At 38.1% G+C, this 16,607-nt stretch overlaps 1 protein-coding gene across 2 annotated transcripts in view; it reads right to left on the bottom strand.

Annotated features, from left to right (window-relative positions):
- The window catches only part of CCDC93 (CCC complex scaffolding subunit CCDC93), a 103,543-nt gene that overhangs the window by 48,248 nt on the left and 38,688 nt on the right, over positions 1–16,607 (bottom strand). For both annotated transcript variants that reach the window (XM_073305251.2, XM_073305252.2), the window contains 4 exons: positions 16,222–16,261; positions 13,493–13,585; positions 12,830–12,880; positions 10,845–10,931 (listed from right to left, as the gene is read on the bottom strand). In XM_073305251.2, coding sequence (XP_073161352.1) covers positions 10,845–10,931; positions 12,830–12,880; positions 13,493–13,585; positions 16,222–16,261 — 271 coding nt within the window. The remainder of the gene's footprint in view (positions 1–10,844; positions 10,932–12,829; positions 12,881–13,492; positions 13,586–16,221; positions 16,262–16,607) is intronic.

Raw genomic sequence — 16,607 nt, 5'->3', positions numbered from 1 at the left:
TAGGTTATCAACTTGCACTAAGTTATTAACATATTTGCTGTGAGAATAATTATATATAACATATATATAGTTAAAAAAATAAAAATTATTTCCTGTCATACTGTTAAAATATGACTAGTACTATAATAAATGAAACAATGAATTCACGCTACTGTGTCTCTTTTAGGTAATGTTGATCACTAAATTTGGCTCCTGAACCAATGAGGTCAGAGTATCACTGCTCTACTGTTTAAAAAGGAAGTTTGTGTTTGATATAACTGAATTGTGATGCCAGTTTTGAGGGTGATCAGCACCATAGAAATATTTATAAATAAACTGATATGCAAAAGTTGAGAAAGTCTACTGACAGGTGATTAATGAATTGTAAAATTTATTGTTGTGAATTGTATAAATCTTAAAGGAATTAAAAGAGCTTGCACATTCTTCCCTGATTTTATTCCCTTTTGTTTATTACACATAGGTTTCATTACCCCCCCCCCCGACCTGTGCCGTCCAATCACAAAAGGTTCTCTTTATTCACAAGTATTCAGGCTCTTGCCTGACCCCTACACCTGGGTTGTCATCAGCCACTACTACTTTCCAATCCACAAACACCCCTTGTTAACTCTTGGCTCCTTCCCCATCAGACTTCACACTTCATTTGGATCATTTTTTCTAAAAAGCCATCTCTCTGTAGTTTCCCAGTGATTTCTCAATATTTGTCCCACTATCTCAAACAATACATGTAGCAACTGAGTGGCATGAAGGGGTCACATCAACTTTTTACTATCCTGTGTATATCCCACTCCATGCAGATATAGGACCAATGCATTCTCACTCCTGTATCCTCTCTCTACATCTTTTGTGACTGCACCATTGCCCCAAATGGATTCGTTATGAAAATACTGGGACTGGCCTGATTTTGCAGTACAGTACTTGAAGCTTGAACAAAAAAAGTCCATACTTAAAAAACACATTATGTCGGTAAAATACAGTAAGTAAATAATGATCAAGAATCCATTGTAACTTGAAACCTAACAATCCCAGAAAAAAATTTGTTTACAGATTTTATGAACCTGTCTCCCCTTTTTCAGAGGGAAAAGGATTTTGTATGGGAAAGAGGATAGAAATGGAGGCAATGAGTTCTCTCCTTCGTAATGAGGTACTTTCTCTTTCACACAGCTATATTACTACTGTAAACCCTCCAAGGGTAGAAGAAATAGAATTAAACCGTTAGATCGAGCAGTTTCTTAGGGAGAGAAGAAGCAAATAATTCACACACTGCTTCTCTGTAGAAAATTCAGGCTTAGCAGCAGTTAGGTATCTTTGTTCCTAAACCCAACAGTTGGAGAACACTCCTGATATGCCCCATGTGGGTGGAAAATAATGGTTTGCTAAAATATGTATAATTATGAAAACAAGCTGAATGGTTTCTATCAGAAGAAAATAAAAAATTCCTGAGTGGTACAAAATATATGCACATTGGATCTTGCTCTTAAAGCGCTGGAAAATGAATGGGCTGCAGATATCAGACTTTCTGGAACATATTTCTAATAAAAGAGAGGAAACTGAGGTAGTGAATGGCATCTATCTTCCCTGTGACTGGTGCATACCTAACACCTCAATATTAGTGGCCACTATGCACACACTTTTGGAGGATGAACCTAAAGAGAATCAATGCAGCATACAGTTCTATAAACGGTGCCTTTATTTGACTTCTAGCAGGGGTCTCAAATACACAGTCCGCAGAGTTATTTCCTGTGGCCCGCCATAGGCATCGATTCCACCAGCAACCAAGCTCCCCTCACTCCCCCGTACTCCCAAGCGCACCGTGTCCCCGCTCCTCCGCCTACCTCCCAATGCTTCCCGCCACCAAACAGCTGTTTGGCGGTGCTTAAGGCTTTCCAGGAGGGGGGACGCGGCACGCTCAAGGGAGGAGGTGGAGAAGAGGCGGGGTCGGGGCAGGGATTTGGAGAAGGGGTTGGAATAGGGGCAGGGAGAGGGCGGAGTTGGGGTGGGAATTTTGGGGAAGGGGTGGGAAGAGGTGGGGCAGGGCCTCATGGAAGGGGCAGAGTGGGGACAGGGCCGGAGGCGAGGGGTGGGGGGACTTTAACCAAAGTAATTCTAAAAGTAAATGCACGTTTTGCCTTTTGAGTGAGGTGCATTACTGAGTGTTTATATTTTATTAAAACCCCTCTTCGCATTACAGTTTTTAAAAAGTTAATACATTGACTTTTAATACCACACTATATTGCTCTTCATTTTTTACTACACTTTTGTATCATTGTATGAAAAGATTTCAGTGCTCGGGCCAATGTATTAGTCCTCATGTGGCCCTCGTGCTGATTAGAGTTTGAGATCCCTGACTTACAGTTTGCCAACCTTTGTTGTGATAACCACACCTGCTGTTTTGGTACTTTGAAGCTGTTAGTAAACAGGGTAGGAAAGAGCAGCCTTCATGCTGCTCTAAATTTCAGCCAAGTATTGACTCTGCAAACAGCGGCATCAGTATCAGGAGACAGAGATCTCAACACAATGAACCTGACTGACCACTGTGCAACTCTAGTTTTACACCAATATAACTACACTGAAAAAAAAAAATCAATGAGGATACACTGGTGAATCAGCCGTCAATGAGTCAATTTGCAAACTGTGCCCCGGGTACTAAGAATTCTGCAGTTCTCCTTATATTTCAGTCTAGTACTCATACGTATCTATTCTTAGAAAAGATTTTGATCTATCTTTCTGTAAAGTTCCTGATGTCCAAGCTTCAGTATCTTTTTTTGAGGCAACTGTGGAAATACTGGGTGTGCATGATAAAACAATCAGTTTCAACTGGTGCTACCTGTACCCAGAATACTATAGGCCGGATGGCTTATTTTGGTTTCACATAGACTGTTGTAACGGATTTAAAGGAAGCTGTTCCCAATGTGCAATGTTGATGTATAAAACAAAGATATAGAAAGAACATGAAAGAAGAGTGTACTGAGGTCAAAGCCCTAAGGTCCTGAAAGAAAATAATTGGGGAAATTGTGACCTGTGACTGCCTATGATACATTCAGCTTAATTGGATCACACCTAATACTATGAGTTGAAGTCCTTAAAGATTAAAACAACCAAGAGAAAAAATTATTTTGTATAAAAGTCCTATCAACTTAAAGGAAAAGCATATTGGGTATGATTGTGTAACTCAGGCTACCATAGTGTCACTGTCTTCCCTAGTGGAGAGGCCACACAGAGATATGAGTCAGCTACTGACTCCCAACTATGGCAGCTAGGGTGAAATCCTGCACCCTCTGAAGTCAATGGTACGACTCTCAGACTTTCGTGATGGTACTTCATCTTAAGTAGTAGAGGCTGTTGTTTTCATATCCAGAGCTTCCCACATTCAGTCCTTGCAGATGACATCTTTAAATCAGATATAGCAACTCTAAGCTATATAAGGGGGGGGGGGGGAAATTATATTAAACACAAAACAACAGCATGATTACCCACCACAAAAGCATATCCCACTACCAGCATTAATGATCATTTTGTCTTTGTTGACAACTACTTGTAAGCCTCAGAGCTGCTCTAATTTAAGCTGGCTGCAACAGCCCTCAAGAGTTTGTTATCCCAGATAAGGCTTACCAAGAGCATGAGCACTCTAGCCATGCTGCCTCCCCTATGCTAAAAAGCACATACTCAGGTACCATTACATGACCTTCAGGGTAACAAGTCCCTTGCAGGAGAAACCCAGCTCTTAGCTTCTCTCTCAATTTTACAGTTGCTAATATGAATTGATGCAATCTCAGTTTGCCAGAGAACACGCAGCTTAGGTTACTGTTTCTCTTAGTATGAGAAGAAAGTCTTCAGAAAAGCACGAGTTTTGCATCATGCGCTAAAGATGGCTGTAACTCAGTCTGATCTCCAGTAGCAGCATGTCCTATAACTGAAGGAGCAGGGATCTGAAAAGCGAGGATTAAATCCCCTTAGGAGGACTCTTCTCTCCTGCAAAATCCTTTAAGTGGGTCAGTCAGCACCATTTCATAAATAAGTGTGTCCAAAGGACATTTGAAACAAACTACCAAGAAAAGTGGTAGATTCTCCACTTATTGAAATCTTCATATCACGACTGGTTGCCTTTCTGGAAAATATGCTTTAATCAAGCACAGGTTACGGGGTTCAATACAGGAAAAATAACTAGATGAAAGATGATGTAATGATCCCTTCCATCCTTAATCAATGAATATATGAATCTTTGTCCCTAGCCCATAGGAAATCAGGCATAAGGAGGAGGAACACCATCCCCGTGTCTTATCCAGGTTGGAGCCCCACACTGTAAGGAGAACACCACATATTACGGTAGTAAGTACACTACCATTGGCTGACGACTACACTATCACTTTTATAGCAACTGTAGTTTAGGAAGGAGCAACTGACCATTCCATGCTCAGGAAGCTATGTGCGCTTTAGGGTAGATGGTAGACAGGCTTGGAAGGATTAAATTTTTATTGGTAAATGTCATTAAACACTGATTTGATACACACCATCCCCAGCTCACAAATATTTCCATCAATGATAACTGAAATTTACAGACAGAGTAAGAAAAATGCTGCTTGAAAACTTATTTGATTTATGGATATTTACTTTTTTGGCATGTGTTGACAATTGGTGTTTTAAAGGTGATGACGCTAAGTTATTGAATCTCAATATCTACTGTCAACTATTGTCTGTCACACCCCGCAATTTCTCCCAACTGAGAAAATTCAAATAAATAAAAATCTATTAAAATGCTTAAAAATAAACACTGATATTAAATCTAATTCTGCCAAGCCTATAGACAGACCTTCTTACAGGCAGTATAGACTCTCTCTTAAAGGAGTGGCCTAATTATTCCCAACTGTTTTTCACTAATCAGAGGTGCAACGGTTTCAGTTGTAAATGGTTAGAGATTGCCACCACAGCTTTCAGAGCCTGCATGTGACAGACTGACCCATCCAGCTCAGCTCTGGCTGATGGCAGTACTATTATCTCCTCCTCTCTGGTATTGTGTCCATTGAGCTGGAAAAAATAGTTTAACTCATGCTTTCATGAGGCGGGGAATTTGAGTCTGAAATCATGCTAGTAAGTGCTGCTCTGTGAGCTGCCACTGCAGTTTGTCAAGTAGGGTGATCAAGCAAGGTCCAAAGCTCTTTAAATTTCCTCCCCCGCATGGGTCCCTGAGAGCTTGAATTCAGTGACTTTTAGAGCCAGGTTTATCTCATTTCTACGCTTTCACAAGTGACTGTGCTGTTTTTAGTTTGTCTCAGAGCTTATCCAGACAAAGGCAGTTGGGTTTGATTAGCTGGCCCATTACCGTGAAAGTTCTGCAAGACTGTGGAAGCTCTGGTGAACGAGGGCTACAATGACTTCTTAGAATCTCGAACTACCTCAGCACAAGGACATGCAAATTCCTTCTGCTGATGACTGGATTCAGATATGGACTTTTGCCATGATTGCCACAATCTTCTGTCCCATTTTAATTCATTGAACATTATTTATCATGCAGAGTGACCTAAGATGGTGAAACGCAATGAGAGCGCAGCTAATGGCTTTGGATAGCAGACAGTGGTCATGTCCAACTAGCTGCTATCTGGTATTTAATCACTGACCTGAGGGGAAGGAGTTCTAGAAGCCTGTCATACATTTGCACTCGTACTGGACAGCATCAGAGCCAAGACAGTTTTATTTTAAATCTTATAATTGGCTCCAACTTGACAAGGACCATAGTTTATTTTCTCCCAAGACAAGGAACAACCAAAGGTACAATCTGATGGAGTACCCATAGTAAGTGGATCCTCATTAGAGCATCTCATGAAGGTTAAGAGCTGAAAAGTTCCCTTACCCCTTAAGAGCTTTTTTGTTGTACACAAGTAGCAGCTGTGGTTAAGAAGTTAGCATAATTCCATTTTTTGTCCCTACAACTGGTACTGAGTCTGAGAGCTGCTGAGCACTTACAAATCCTATCTAATGTTCTTGAAAACAAGGTACTGGGAATTAGAGAATAATTTTGACAAATGTAAACCTGGTCTGCACAGAAAATTTTAAAGATGGAGATGTTACTAGGTTAATGGGCTGCAGGGGCAGAACTTTGGCATAAATAAAACCCATCCTTTGGAACTAAATGTCCATATATATATGCATTTTCAGTCGAGAGGCCTCTTAGATTCCATTTTCTCATAACATCATCATCTCTTCAGGAATATAAAGGGCACAGGGTTTGACACAAGACTTTTTTTGTACTTGCTATTTGAACACGAGTGCAAGAAGCTGGGAGGGTTTAAAAATGTGATTTTGTGGGTTCTGCTGGGGCTCTGCATGAATTTAATGTTAATAAAATGTGCCAGATTGACAGTTCTGTAGATAGAAATAGTCTATTTGTCCACAATTAGTTGCAGCATAGCTAGCGGCAATGAAAGATTCTTCCCAACATGACTGCCTCACTCCTCCTCACACATTTCATGTTTCCACCCTGACTCAAAGGGACAAAATCACACGCTGAGATGTATGTTTGTGCCCAATTTCCGTTTGGAGTTAGCTTGAGACCAACAACTCATTACATGCAGACTGTTGAATGACCAGTGATGGTGATGTTTAAATTTTAACCTCTTCACAACAGGAAGGTCATCTTCAAATCAGCAATTAACACACTCTTCGGGCCATACAAATAATCAACAACAAATCAATTTTTGTTCACAATCAAAGCCAATGCACTACAGGTGGAAAACTTTGTATTCTGTTTAGGGCTGTAGATTAATCATAGTTAACTCACATGATTAACTTAAAAAATTAACTGATTAATCACAGTTTTAATTGCACTGTTAAACAGAATAATTGAAATATTTTGGACATTTTTCTACATTTTCAAATATATTGATTCCAGTTACAACACAGAATACAACATGTACACTGCTCACTTTATATTTTATTACAAATATTTGCACTGTAAAAATGATAAAGAAATATTTTTCAATTCACCTCCTACAAGTACTGCAGTGCAATCTCTTTATCATGAAAGTGCAACTTACAAAATGTAGATTTTTTTTGTTACATAACTGCACTCAAAAACAAAACAATGCAAAACTTTAGAGCCTACAAGTCCACTCAGTCCTACTTCTTGTTCAGCCAATCACTAAGACAAACACGTTTGTTTACATTTACAGGAGATAAAATGTTACCCCACTTCTTATTTACAATGTCACTAGAAAGTGAAAACAGGAGTTTGCATGGGACTTTTGTAGCCTGCATTGCAAGGTTTTTTTACATGCCAGATATGCTAAACATTCATATGCCCCTTCATGCTTTGGCCACCATTCCAGAGGACATGCTTCCATGGTGATGACACTCGTTAAAAAAAAATGTGTTAATTAAATTTGTGACTGAACTCCTTGGGGCAGAATTGTGTATCTCCAGCTCTGTTTTACTCACATTCTGCCATATATTTCATGTTATAGCAGTCTCAGATTATGACTCAGCACATGTTGTTCATTTTAAGAACACTTCCGCTGCAGATCTCGCAAAACGCAAAGAAGGTACCAATGTAAGATTTCTAAAGATAACTACAGCTCTCGACACAAGGTTTAAGAATCCGAAGTGCCTTCCAATATCTGAGAGCGATGAGGTGCAGAGCATGCTTTCAGAAGTCTTAAAACTCTGATGCAGAAACTACAGAACTCAAACCATCAAAAAAGAAAATCAACCTTCTGCGCGTGGCATCTGAACCATGATGGTGAAAATGAACATGCGTCAGTCCGCACTGCCTTGGATTGTTATTGAGCAGAACCCATCATCAGCATGGACACGTCCTCTGGAACGGTGGTTGAAGCATGAAGGAACAAATGAATCTTTAGTGCATCTGGCACGTAAATATCCTGTGACACCACCTACAACAGTGCCATGCAAACGCCTGTTCTCACCTTCAGTGAGAACTTCACTGTAATCAAGAAGTGGACAGCATTATCTCCTGCAAATGTAAACAGTCATTTGTCTGAGCTATTGGCTGAACAAGAAATGGGACTGTGTGGACTTATGAGCTCTAAAGTTTTACATTGTTTTAGGTTTTGAGTGCAGTTATTTTTTGTACATAATTCTACATTTGTAAGTTCAACTTTCAAGATAAAGAGATTGCACTACGGTACTTGTATTAGGTGAACTGAAAAAACACAATTTCTTTTGTTTCTTTATGGTGCAAATATTTGAAATAAAAAATAAATATAAAGTGAACTACTGTATAGTTTGTATTCTGTGTTGTAATGAAATCAATATATTTGAAAATGTAGAGAACATCCAAAATATTTAAATAAATGATATTCTATTATTGTTTAACAGTGTGATTAATTTTTTTTAATCACTCGAGTAATTGCGATTAATTTTTTTAATTGATTGACAGCCCCCAGCACTCCCTCGGGTCGCCCCCGTCCCCAAGATTTAGTCAGGGGTATACAGTACAAGTCATGGACAGGTCATAGGCCGTGAATTTTTGTTTACTGCCCATGAACAGTCCATGACTTTTACTAAAAATAGCTGTGACTAAAACGTAGCCTTACAAATAACACATTCGTAATAAACTAAACCAAGTGAAGCATTCAAGCAGGTTCAATCAGAAGAACTCTAACATTAGTGCTGGCGTGTTGTGCACTTTCACCACAGTTCAATATAATCTGTGATAATTTTATCCTTAAGCTTTTCATTTCTCCTTGCCTTCATACATTTCAGGTTCCAGTATAAAAAAACCCAAACCAAAAACAAAACACACCTATACAGTCTTTCAGTGACACAGTCATTAATCAAACTGAGCTATTAGTATGATTATTTTTATGTTATTCCAACTGAATTTATATGGTGCACATTGGCATCTAATTTAAAGATTGTAGACATGGACACATTTTTACCCACGCAAAACTGACCAATATTCAGATTTAACAGCTCTCTCACTGTGTAATCACTTATCAGTACCAGCACTGACTGCTCTCTGCAAAGAGCAATCCTTTATGTATTTTTTTTAAAGAGGTGTTTTTGACACTACACTTATCCAATTCTTTTAGTTCTGTCACTTGTATAATTATCCTTCCTTGTTAAGAAACAGCAAAGAAGCTTTCCTAATGCAAACAATACTTCTGTGTTTGAAGTGGGCACCATCTGGTATACTCACATTAGAGGAATCTCTCACACCTTAGTAAGAACAAACCTAATTTGGTACAAACAGCCTTTAAAAAAGGTGGTGGAAAAACATATGCTTCACAGCAACATTCTGTCAAGATTTTAAAAAGGCGGCTCCCCCAACCTTGTGATAAACCCACTCTTTCACATGCTCACAGAAAGGAGAGGTGCAGGACTGTAGAATCCAGTTATTTATCATCTTAAACAAAAACACCATCTTATAGCAAAGGAAGGAGGAAACCCTGCGTGGCAAATAAACTTCATATAAGTCTAAATTTACTGGGAATGTGCAGTAAGTATATTGAGAGTACATGACCTGTACACTTTGAAACAGGGGAGGAATTCAAAGTTAAGAAGGGTGGAGGGAGGCCTTGTAGATGCAACCACCTTTAAAAAATTATTATTAAACTCCTATCTCTTGGCACAATATGGTACATGCCAAAGGCAAAAACTGTTCTCAAAATCTCTTCCTGGGCTTATGGACACGTCACACCTGGCAAGAATGATGAAGATTAACAAAGCTGGGGGAGAACAGCAACTCCATCAGGGGAAGGTCATTGCAAATCACCCTTTAATTTGGGATTTAAATAGAGGTTTCCGGAAATTGGGAAGTTGTTAATGCTTCAATGAGCTGTGTTTGATAATACCCTCAACTTCCTCTTCTAGTACACGCACATGAGGAAAGATCCTGTTCTGTAATATCTAGTACATTCGATTTTACATGTGATACATTTTGGTCTGACTTGAATCAGTTCTTATTTTCTAGATTATTAATCATCGTTCTACTGTAATAGTCAAGGTCCTGCTGCCTTCTTTCAGAACAGAAGAAATGTAACATTGAAATATGACCCTATGGCTTCTGTTCTTCCATTCCTTTATAATAGAGAAAGGCAGGGAATTTGCCATTGCCTCTGTTGAGTTATAGGGTTTATCTCATAAATGGGAAAGCTCCATACCTCACAAGTGTCAACGAAAAGGAAGAAATATGAGAAGACTATTGGACATAAGAACGACCTATAACTCATATCTGGCAGTGATGTATTATATGTATTAATTGCTCGAAGAGCCAGATTTTCTTTTCACAGTACTGTAAAACACAATCCCAGTAGGACACAATAAATTGAGCTAACAGAACTAATTGCCTTGATTAGTGAAGCAGCAAGGATTTGGTTTTGACAATGCTAGTTACTGAATCTGCACCCAGTCATATGACTGGTAATGGGGGCCCATTGAGAGCGATGTCCCACTCCCACAAACACTTACGCTTGTGCTGATCTTTACTCATATAAGCAGTCCCACTGAAGCCCAGGGGACTACTTGTGTGCTTAAAGCCAATCAGGTAAGCAGGTATCAGCAGGATCAGGGCCTTTGTTCCATGGCTGTTCTCAGTCACAGAACAGGGTGCTGATTCAGGCCCCAATTCAGTAAAACACGTAAGGACATGCTCAAGCTCATCCCTATTCAGGAAAGCTATTAAGCACATAAATCCCATTGACTTTCAAGTTCCAGTAAGACCTAAGCACGTGGTTAAATGCTTTCCTGCATAGGGATATTTTCCTGAATCGCATCTTCATTACTTAGCACTGTCATAAATGCTGCTTTATAGAAGCCACTGCAAACTAATTGCCTTATCAGGGCCTAAGATCAAATATGATTTGATAAAATGTAACCAGAAAAGAACATACCTTTTCAGCATACTCCGACACTATCTGCTTGATCTCATCAGACTGGAGTCCAACAATCTGACCTACTGTGCTAGCTGTTAACCTGCCCTGCAATTAAACCAAGAAGCATTTATTGAAGCTTTGGGACAATCAGTAGTAATAAATTGTAGGGTTGTTTGTAAAGCACCTCCCCCAAAACCATATAAATACAATACTATTTTAATGTAATCAAATCTGTTTATAAAAGAATGAAGCATGTAATGAAGTTCATTTTCCCCAGAACTCAGTAAACAAATGAAGCTTCTTACATGCCCTCCATGAAGAAATGTAACTACTGAGGCTTCCTTCATAGTGCCAATAATTCAACTAAATTTAAAATCACCGTTGCAGACCGTCAAAGTGCTTTAACAACCACCTTTTGAGCCAAATTATTGCCATGTAGGTGTGTGGAAAAGTGTTCATCCTAAATCACATGTGCAAGGAAGCCAAATCTCTCTACTAAGATGAAGAATTTTAGGAGGCATCTGACCACAAGATAAGTCTGTCATGTCCATCATTTGTCAAATGAATCTGTCCATTTGGTACATCAGAAAATGTGAAAGGTATCAGGATTTTCAAAATAGTACACAGATTGTTTACTATGTTTATTGCTATATCAGGAATCGCTATGGAATTACAGCGAAAGGTCAGTAACGCAAACAAGCAATATTTAGATGTTATATCAAAGTTACCAAATCCTAGCTATGATGAATGCAATGAAATGCTCACAATATTTTTTCCAGCAAGAGGAACACCCCGTAAGATCCCTACCTTATCTCTGTAAAGTAAAAGTGTGAAAAAGTCTAGGTTACACAAAGGCTTCATATGTTTAAATGACAGGTTTCAGAGCAGCAGCTGTGTTAGTCTGTATCCACAAAAAGAAAAGGAGTACTTGTGGCACCTTAGAGACTAACAAATTTATTAGAGCATAAGCTTTCATGGGCTACAGTCCACTTCATCGGATGCATAGAATGGAACATATAGTAAGAAGACATATATACACACATATATAAACACATACAGAGGTGGAAGTTGCCATACAAACTGTAAGAGGCTAATTAAGATGAGCTATTATCAGCAGGAGAAAAAAAACCGCTTGTAGTGATAATCAAGATGGCCCATTTAGATAGTTGACAAGAAGGTGTGAGGATACTTAACATAGGGAAATAGATTCAATATGTGTAATGACCCAGCCACTCCCAGTCTCTATTCAAACCCAAGTTAATGGTATCCAGTTTGCATATTAATTCAAGCTCAGCAGTTTCTCCCTGGAGTCTGTTTTTGAAGCTTTTCTGTTGCAAAATTGCCAACCTTAAATCTTTTACTGAGTGGCCACAGAGATGGAAGTGTTCTCCTACTGGTTTTATGTTTAAATGCCATTTCAAGGACAGTTGCATTGTAGTATGTTTGTTTATGCAATTATTTATGCAGAAATCACTTAATAAGCAGCACTAGGATTATGCAAAGGCCACAATCATTATTTTAGGGTGAAGGATTTTAAGTCAGAAGTCTTATGAAAAGTACTGTCTCATGCTCAATCATCTTTCCCTGAATCCATTTTTAATTTGGATAAAAATGGATCCATTTTTAATTCAGTACCTCATGAAGATTTGCAACAGTTAACCATATTTCAGGAACAATGACAGCTTTCAAAGTAAATGGCAGATATAGAGGGGAAATTCAGGGGCACAAATAATTTAAGTGTTGTTAAGCGTGTTGAACTGATTCATTATACAGAAAAAAAACCAGACACCTGGGATTGGAGCACTCTATTATTTTAATCTCTGTAACTACACAACAGTCCTTTTATCTGACTGGCAAAGTCTCAATGCACTTTAAGCCCAACCCAAATCCCAATAAAGTCAATGGGATTCTCTCTGCTGATAAATCTGGTTTGAATTCTGATGGCTAAGATATATCAATGTACATAAATGTTAAAGCAAGCTACAATTTCAAGTATTGCTTACCTCTTCTGTTGCCATTGCAGCCATTCCAGTCATCAGTGTTTTAATACGAAGCTAATGAAAAAAGATATTATTGCAAGATAAGAAACAACATGTGAGCAAAACAATCAGCATTAGAGGCCTTTAAATACTTAGTATACTTCTATTCTATGAGAGTTCCCATCAGCCAATCAATCCAATTTGCATTCTATTTTAATGCTCCTTACAGAAGAATAAACTATTATGAAAGTTAGTGAGGCAGTTGCTAAAATTATTCCAACCAGGAAGTTCTTTGATTACAGTAAGGACTCAGCTCATGTGGCACCTACAACACTCAGCTCCCATCATTGTCAATGAGAGATGAGGCCACTGAGCTACTCCTTTCCCAAAAAAGCACTAACAGGATCAGGTCTTAAGTATGAATGGTTCTGTGGTTGTAAAACAAAATGTTGGCCAGGTTTTTACATGGAAAATCCTAAGTGAACATTTATTTTTTGTGCATCTGTTTATTATCCCATATTTCCCTATCTGAAAGGAACTCACTGCTCAGCTAAGCTATTGAAATTTTCCTCTTTGTAGAGAGGGAACAGAACATGCTGTGCTTTTTACACTGTCCCCGAGCTATTAATATCTAAGCCCTCTCTCTGTGTCCATGTGTGTGTGTGTATACATAAACGTATAGCACACCTCTTCAGCAGCTTGAAGGTCATCTTCATCATAGGCATCAGCCTTTCCTGCTGCTGCAAGTCCTGTAGGTAGTATCATTTTCTTGTCTTCAGCCTATTTAAGGAAAATAAATATACCACATAGCTACATAAGATAATACCAGCAGTCAAAGGGTTATGAAAGTAAAACAAGGAGGAAACTGTAATTCAGGTGTTATATTTAAATAACTGAAGTATAATGTTATATACTATCTAGTGTCCAAGTTCAGGCCCTGCCCAAGCAGGTGCAACCCACTGAGATAAATGGGAGCCCAGCCTGCGTAAGACTGATGGCTATTTAGTCTCTCCATCTCTGTGTATGGTATAGCACATCCAATATAAGAAAGCAGCATTTTTACAAGTGTATTTTAATATAAATAAAGTTTAAATCTAGATCAAAGTAGTGGTTTAAAATCTGTGCACCTGAAAACTGATTTTAAATACAAAGATATAAAACTATGTGGGGGACTGTCCACTTTCAGAAGAATTAATTCTGTTATAGTAAGTAGCATTCCCCAGAGATTTATACTGTATTTCTTGACACCACATCATCACTCTGCTCAAACAGTTAAGTCCCCTCTCTTGTAGTGGCTTAACTCAGGTGACAAATGGCGACAGTCTGACATATTGGCTAACAAAGCCAATAGGACTTTGTGAAGGGACATGGTCATATTTTATGGCTGTACCTCAGTCATAGCTGCAGACTGGTTTATTTTGTACCCGCAGCCAAACAGTTAGAAATATCTTCTTTTATATTACCTGAATATTGAATTTATAAGTTAAATGTTGGTGTACTGCTGGTTCTTCATATACCCTACCGCTAACCGTATTGTGCTTTCCTACCAACCTGCAACAGGATATGCTCACAATTTGATGCATTATCTATCTCAATAATACCTTGTTATTGAAACAAAGTAATATTGTGCTACGGCATGTTCTATTTTGATGGGTGTCGTGAAATAATACAATTTTTAGGGCTGTCAAACTATTTTAAAAAGTAACTGAGATTAATTGCACTGTTAAACAATAAAATACCATATATTTTAACATTTTTGGATGTTTTCTGTATTTTCAAATATATTGATTTCAATTACAACACAGAATACAAAGTGTACAGCACTCACTTTATATTTTATTACAAATATTTTCACTGTAAAAACCAAAAGAAAGTGTTTTTTCAATTCACCTAATACAAGTACTGTAGTGCAATCTCTTTGTCGTGAAAATTGAACTTACAAATGGAGAATTATGTACAAAAAATAACTGAATTGAAAAATAAATCAACGTAAAACTTCAGAGCCTACAAGTCCACTCAGTCCTATTTCTTGTCCAGACAATCTCTCAAACAAGTTTGTTTACATTTGCAGGAGATAATGCTGACCGCTTCTTGTTTACCTCTCCTGAAAGTGAGACCAGGGGCTCGCGTGGCACTGTTGTAACCGGTGTAACAGGATATTTACGTGCCAGATGCACTAAAGATTCATTTGTTCCTTCATGCTTCAACCACCATTCCAGAGGACATGCATCCATGCTGATGATGGGTTCTGCTTGATAATGATCCGAACAGTACAGACAGACGCATGTTCATTTTCATCATCTGAGTCAGATACCACCAGCAGAAGATTGATTTTCTTTTTGGTGGTTCAGGTTTTGTAGTTTCCTCATTGGAGTGTTGCTCTTTTAAAGACTTCTGAAAGCATGCACCACGCCTTGTCCCTCTCAGATTTTGGAAGGCACTTCAGATTCTTAAACCTTGGGTGGAGTGCTGTAGCTATCTTTAGAAATCTCACATTGGTACCTTCTTTGCATTTTGCCAAATCTGCAGTGAAAGTGTTCTTAAAATGAACAACACGTGGTGGGTCATCATCCGAGACTCCTATAACATGAAATATATGGCAGAATGCAGGTAACACACAGAGCTGGAGACATACAATTCTCCCCCAAGGAGTTCAATCACAAATTTAATTAACACATTCTTTAAAAAAATTGTGTCATCAGTATGGAAGCATGTCCTTGGAATGGTGACCAAAACGTAAAGGGGCATACGAATGTTTAGCATATCTGGCATGTAAATACCTTGCAAGGCAGGCTACAAAAGTCCCATGCATGTGCCTTTTCTCACTTTCAGGTGACACTGTAAATAAGAAGCGGGCAGCATTATCTTCCATAAATGTAAACAAACTTGTTTGTCTTAGCGATTGGCTGAACAATAAGTAAGACTGAGTAGACTTGTAGGCTCTAAAGTTTTGCATTTTTTTTGTTTTTGAGTGCAGTTATGTTACAAAATATCTACATTTTGTAAATTGCACTTTCACAATAAAGATATCACACTACAGTACTTGTATGAGGTGAACTGAAAAATACTATTTCATTTATCATTTTTATAGTGCAAATATTTGTAATAAAAATACTAATAAAGTGAGCACTACACTTTGTATTCTGTGTTGTAACTGAAATCAATATATTTGAAAATGTAGAAAAAGTCCAAAAATATTAAATAAATTTCAATTGGTATTTCATTGTTTAACAATGCAATTAAATCTGTGATTAATCGCAATTAATTTTTTTAATCACGATTACTTTTTTTTTTAATTAGTCATGTCAGTGAACTGCGATTAAATCGACAGCCCTAAAAATTTATTTAATAGGATTCCTTCCCCCTTGACCACACTGTTTCTTAATTTTATATCAGTAATCAATATTACCCCTTACCTTCTCCATTTTGCCTGATTGTCTGCTCAATCCATACCTCCTAAAATACACATGAAAGAAGTCAAAGATGTGTGTTGCTAGAACAACCAACATTCTCAATTTCATAAATACATAAGAAATGCACTAAGAGGTGAATTCTGTAACACAACAAAAAAAGCCAGCTTTGGATTAGTTAATGAATGCCCCAATAACATAGACTTTACAGCATATTTTCAATTCCCCACCAATCTTTCTATACTGTAATTCCATAGAGCTGCAATCAACATTCTATAGTGCTAATGTCTGGAGAGCAACATGCTCTTACCTAAGGAAGGCTTAAGCGTTGGTGGAGGAAAGTAAAACTTAGCAGTTAATTATATATGCCTGATTCAGGAAAGCACTTACAC

Source organism: Lepidochelys kempii, chromosome 11 (genome assembly GCF_965140285.1).
Source record: "Lepidochelys kempii isolate rLepKem1 chromosome 11, rLepKem1.hap1, whole genome shotgun sequence".
NCBI classification, from domain to species: Eukaryota; Metazoa; Chordata; order Testudines; family Cheloniidae; genus Lepidochelys; species Lepidochelys kempii.
This window is presented reverse-complemented; position numbering and strand designations above follow the sequence as displayed.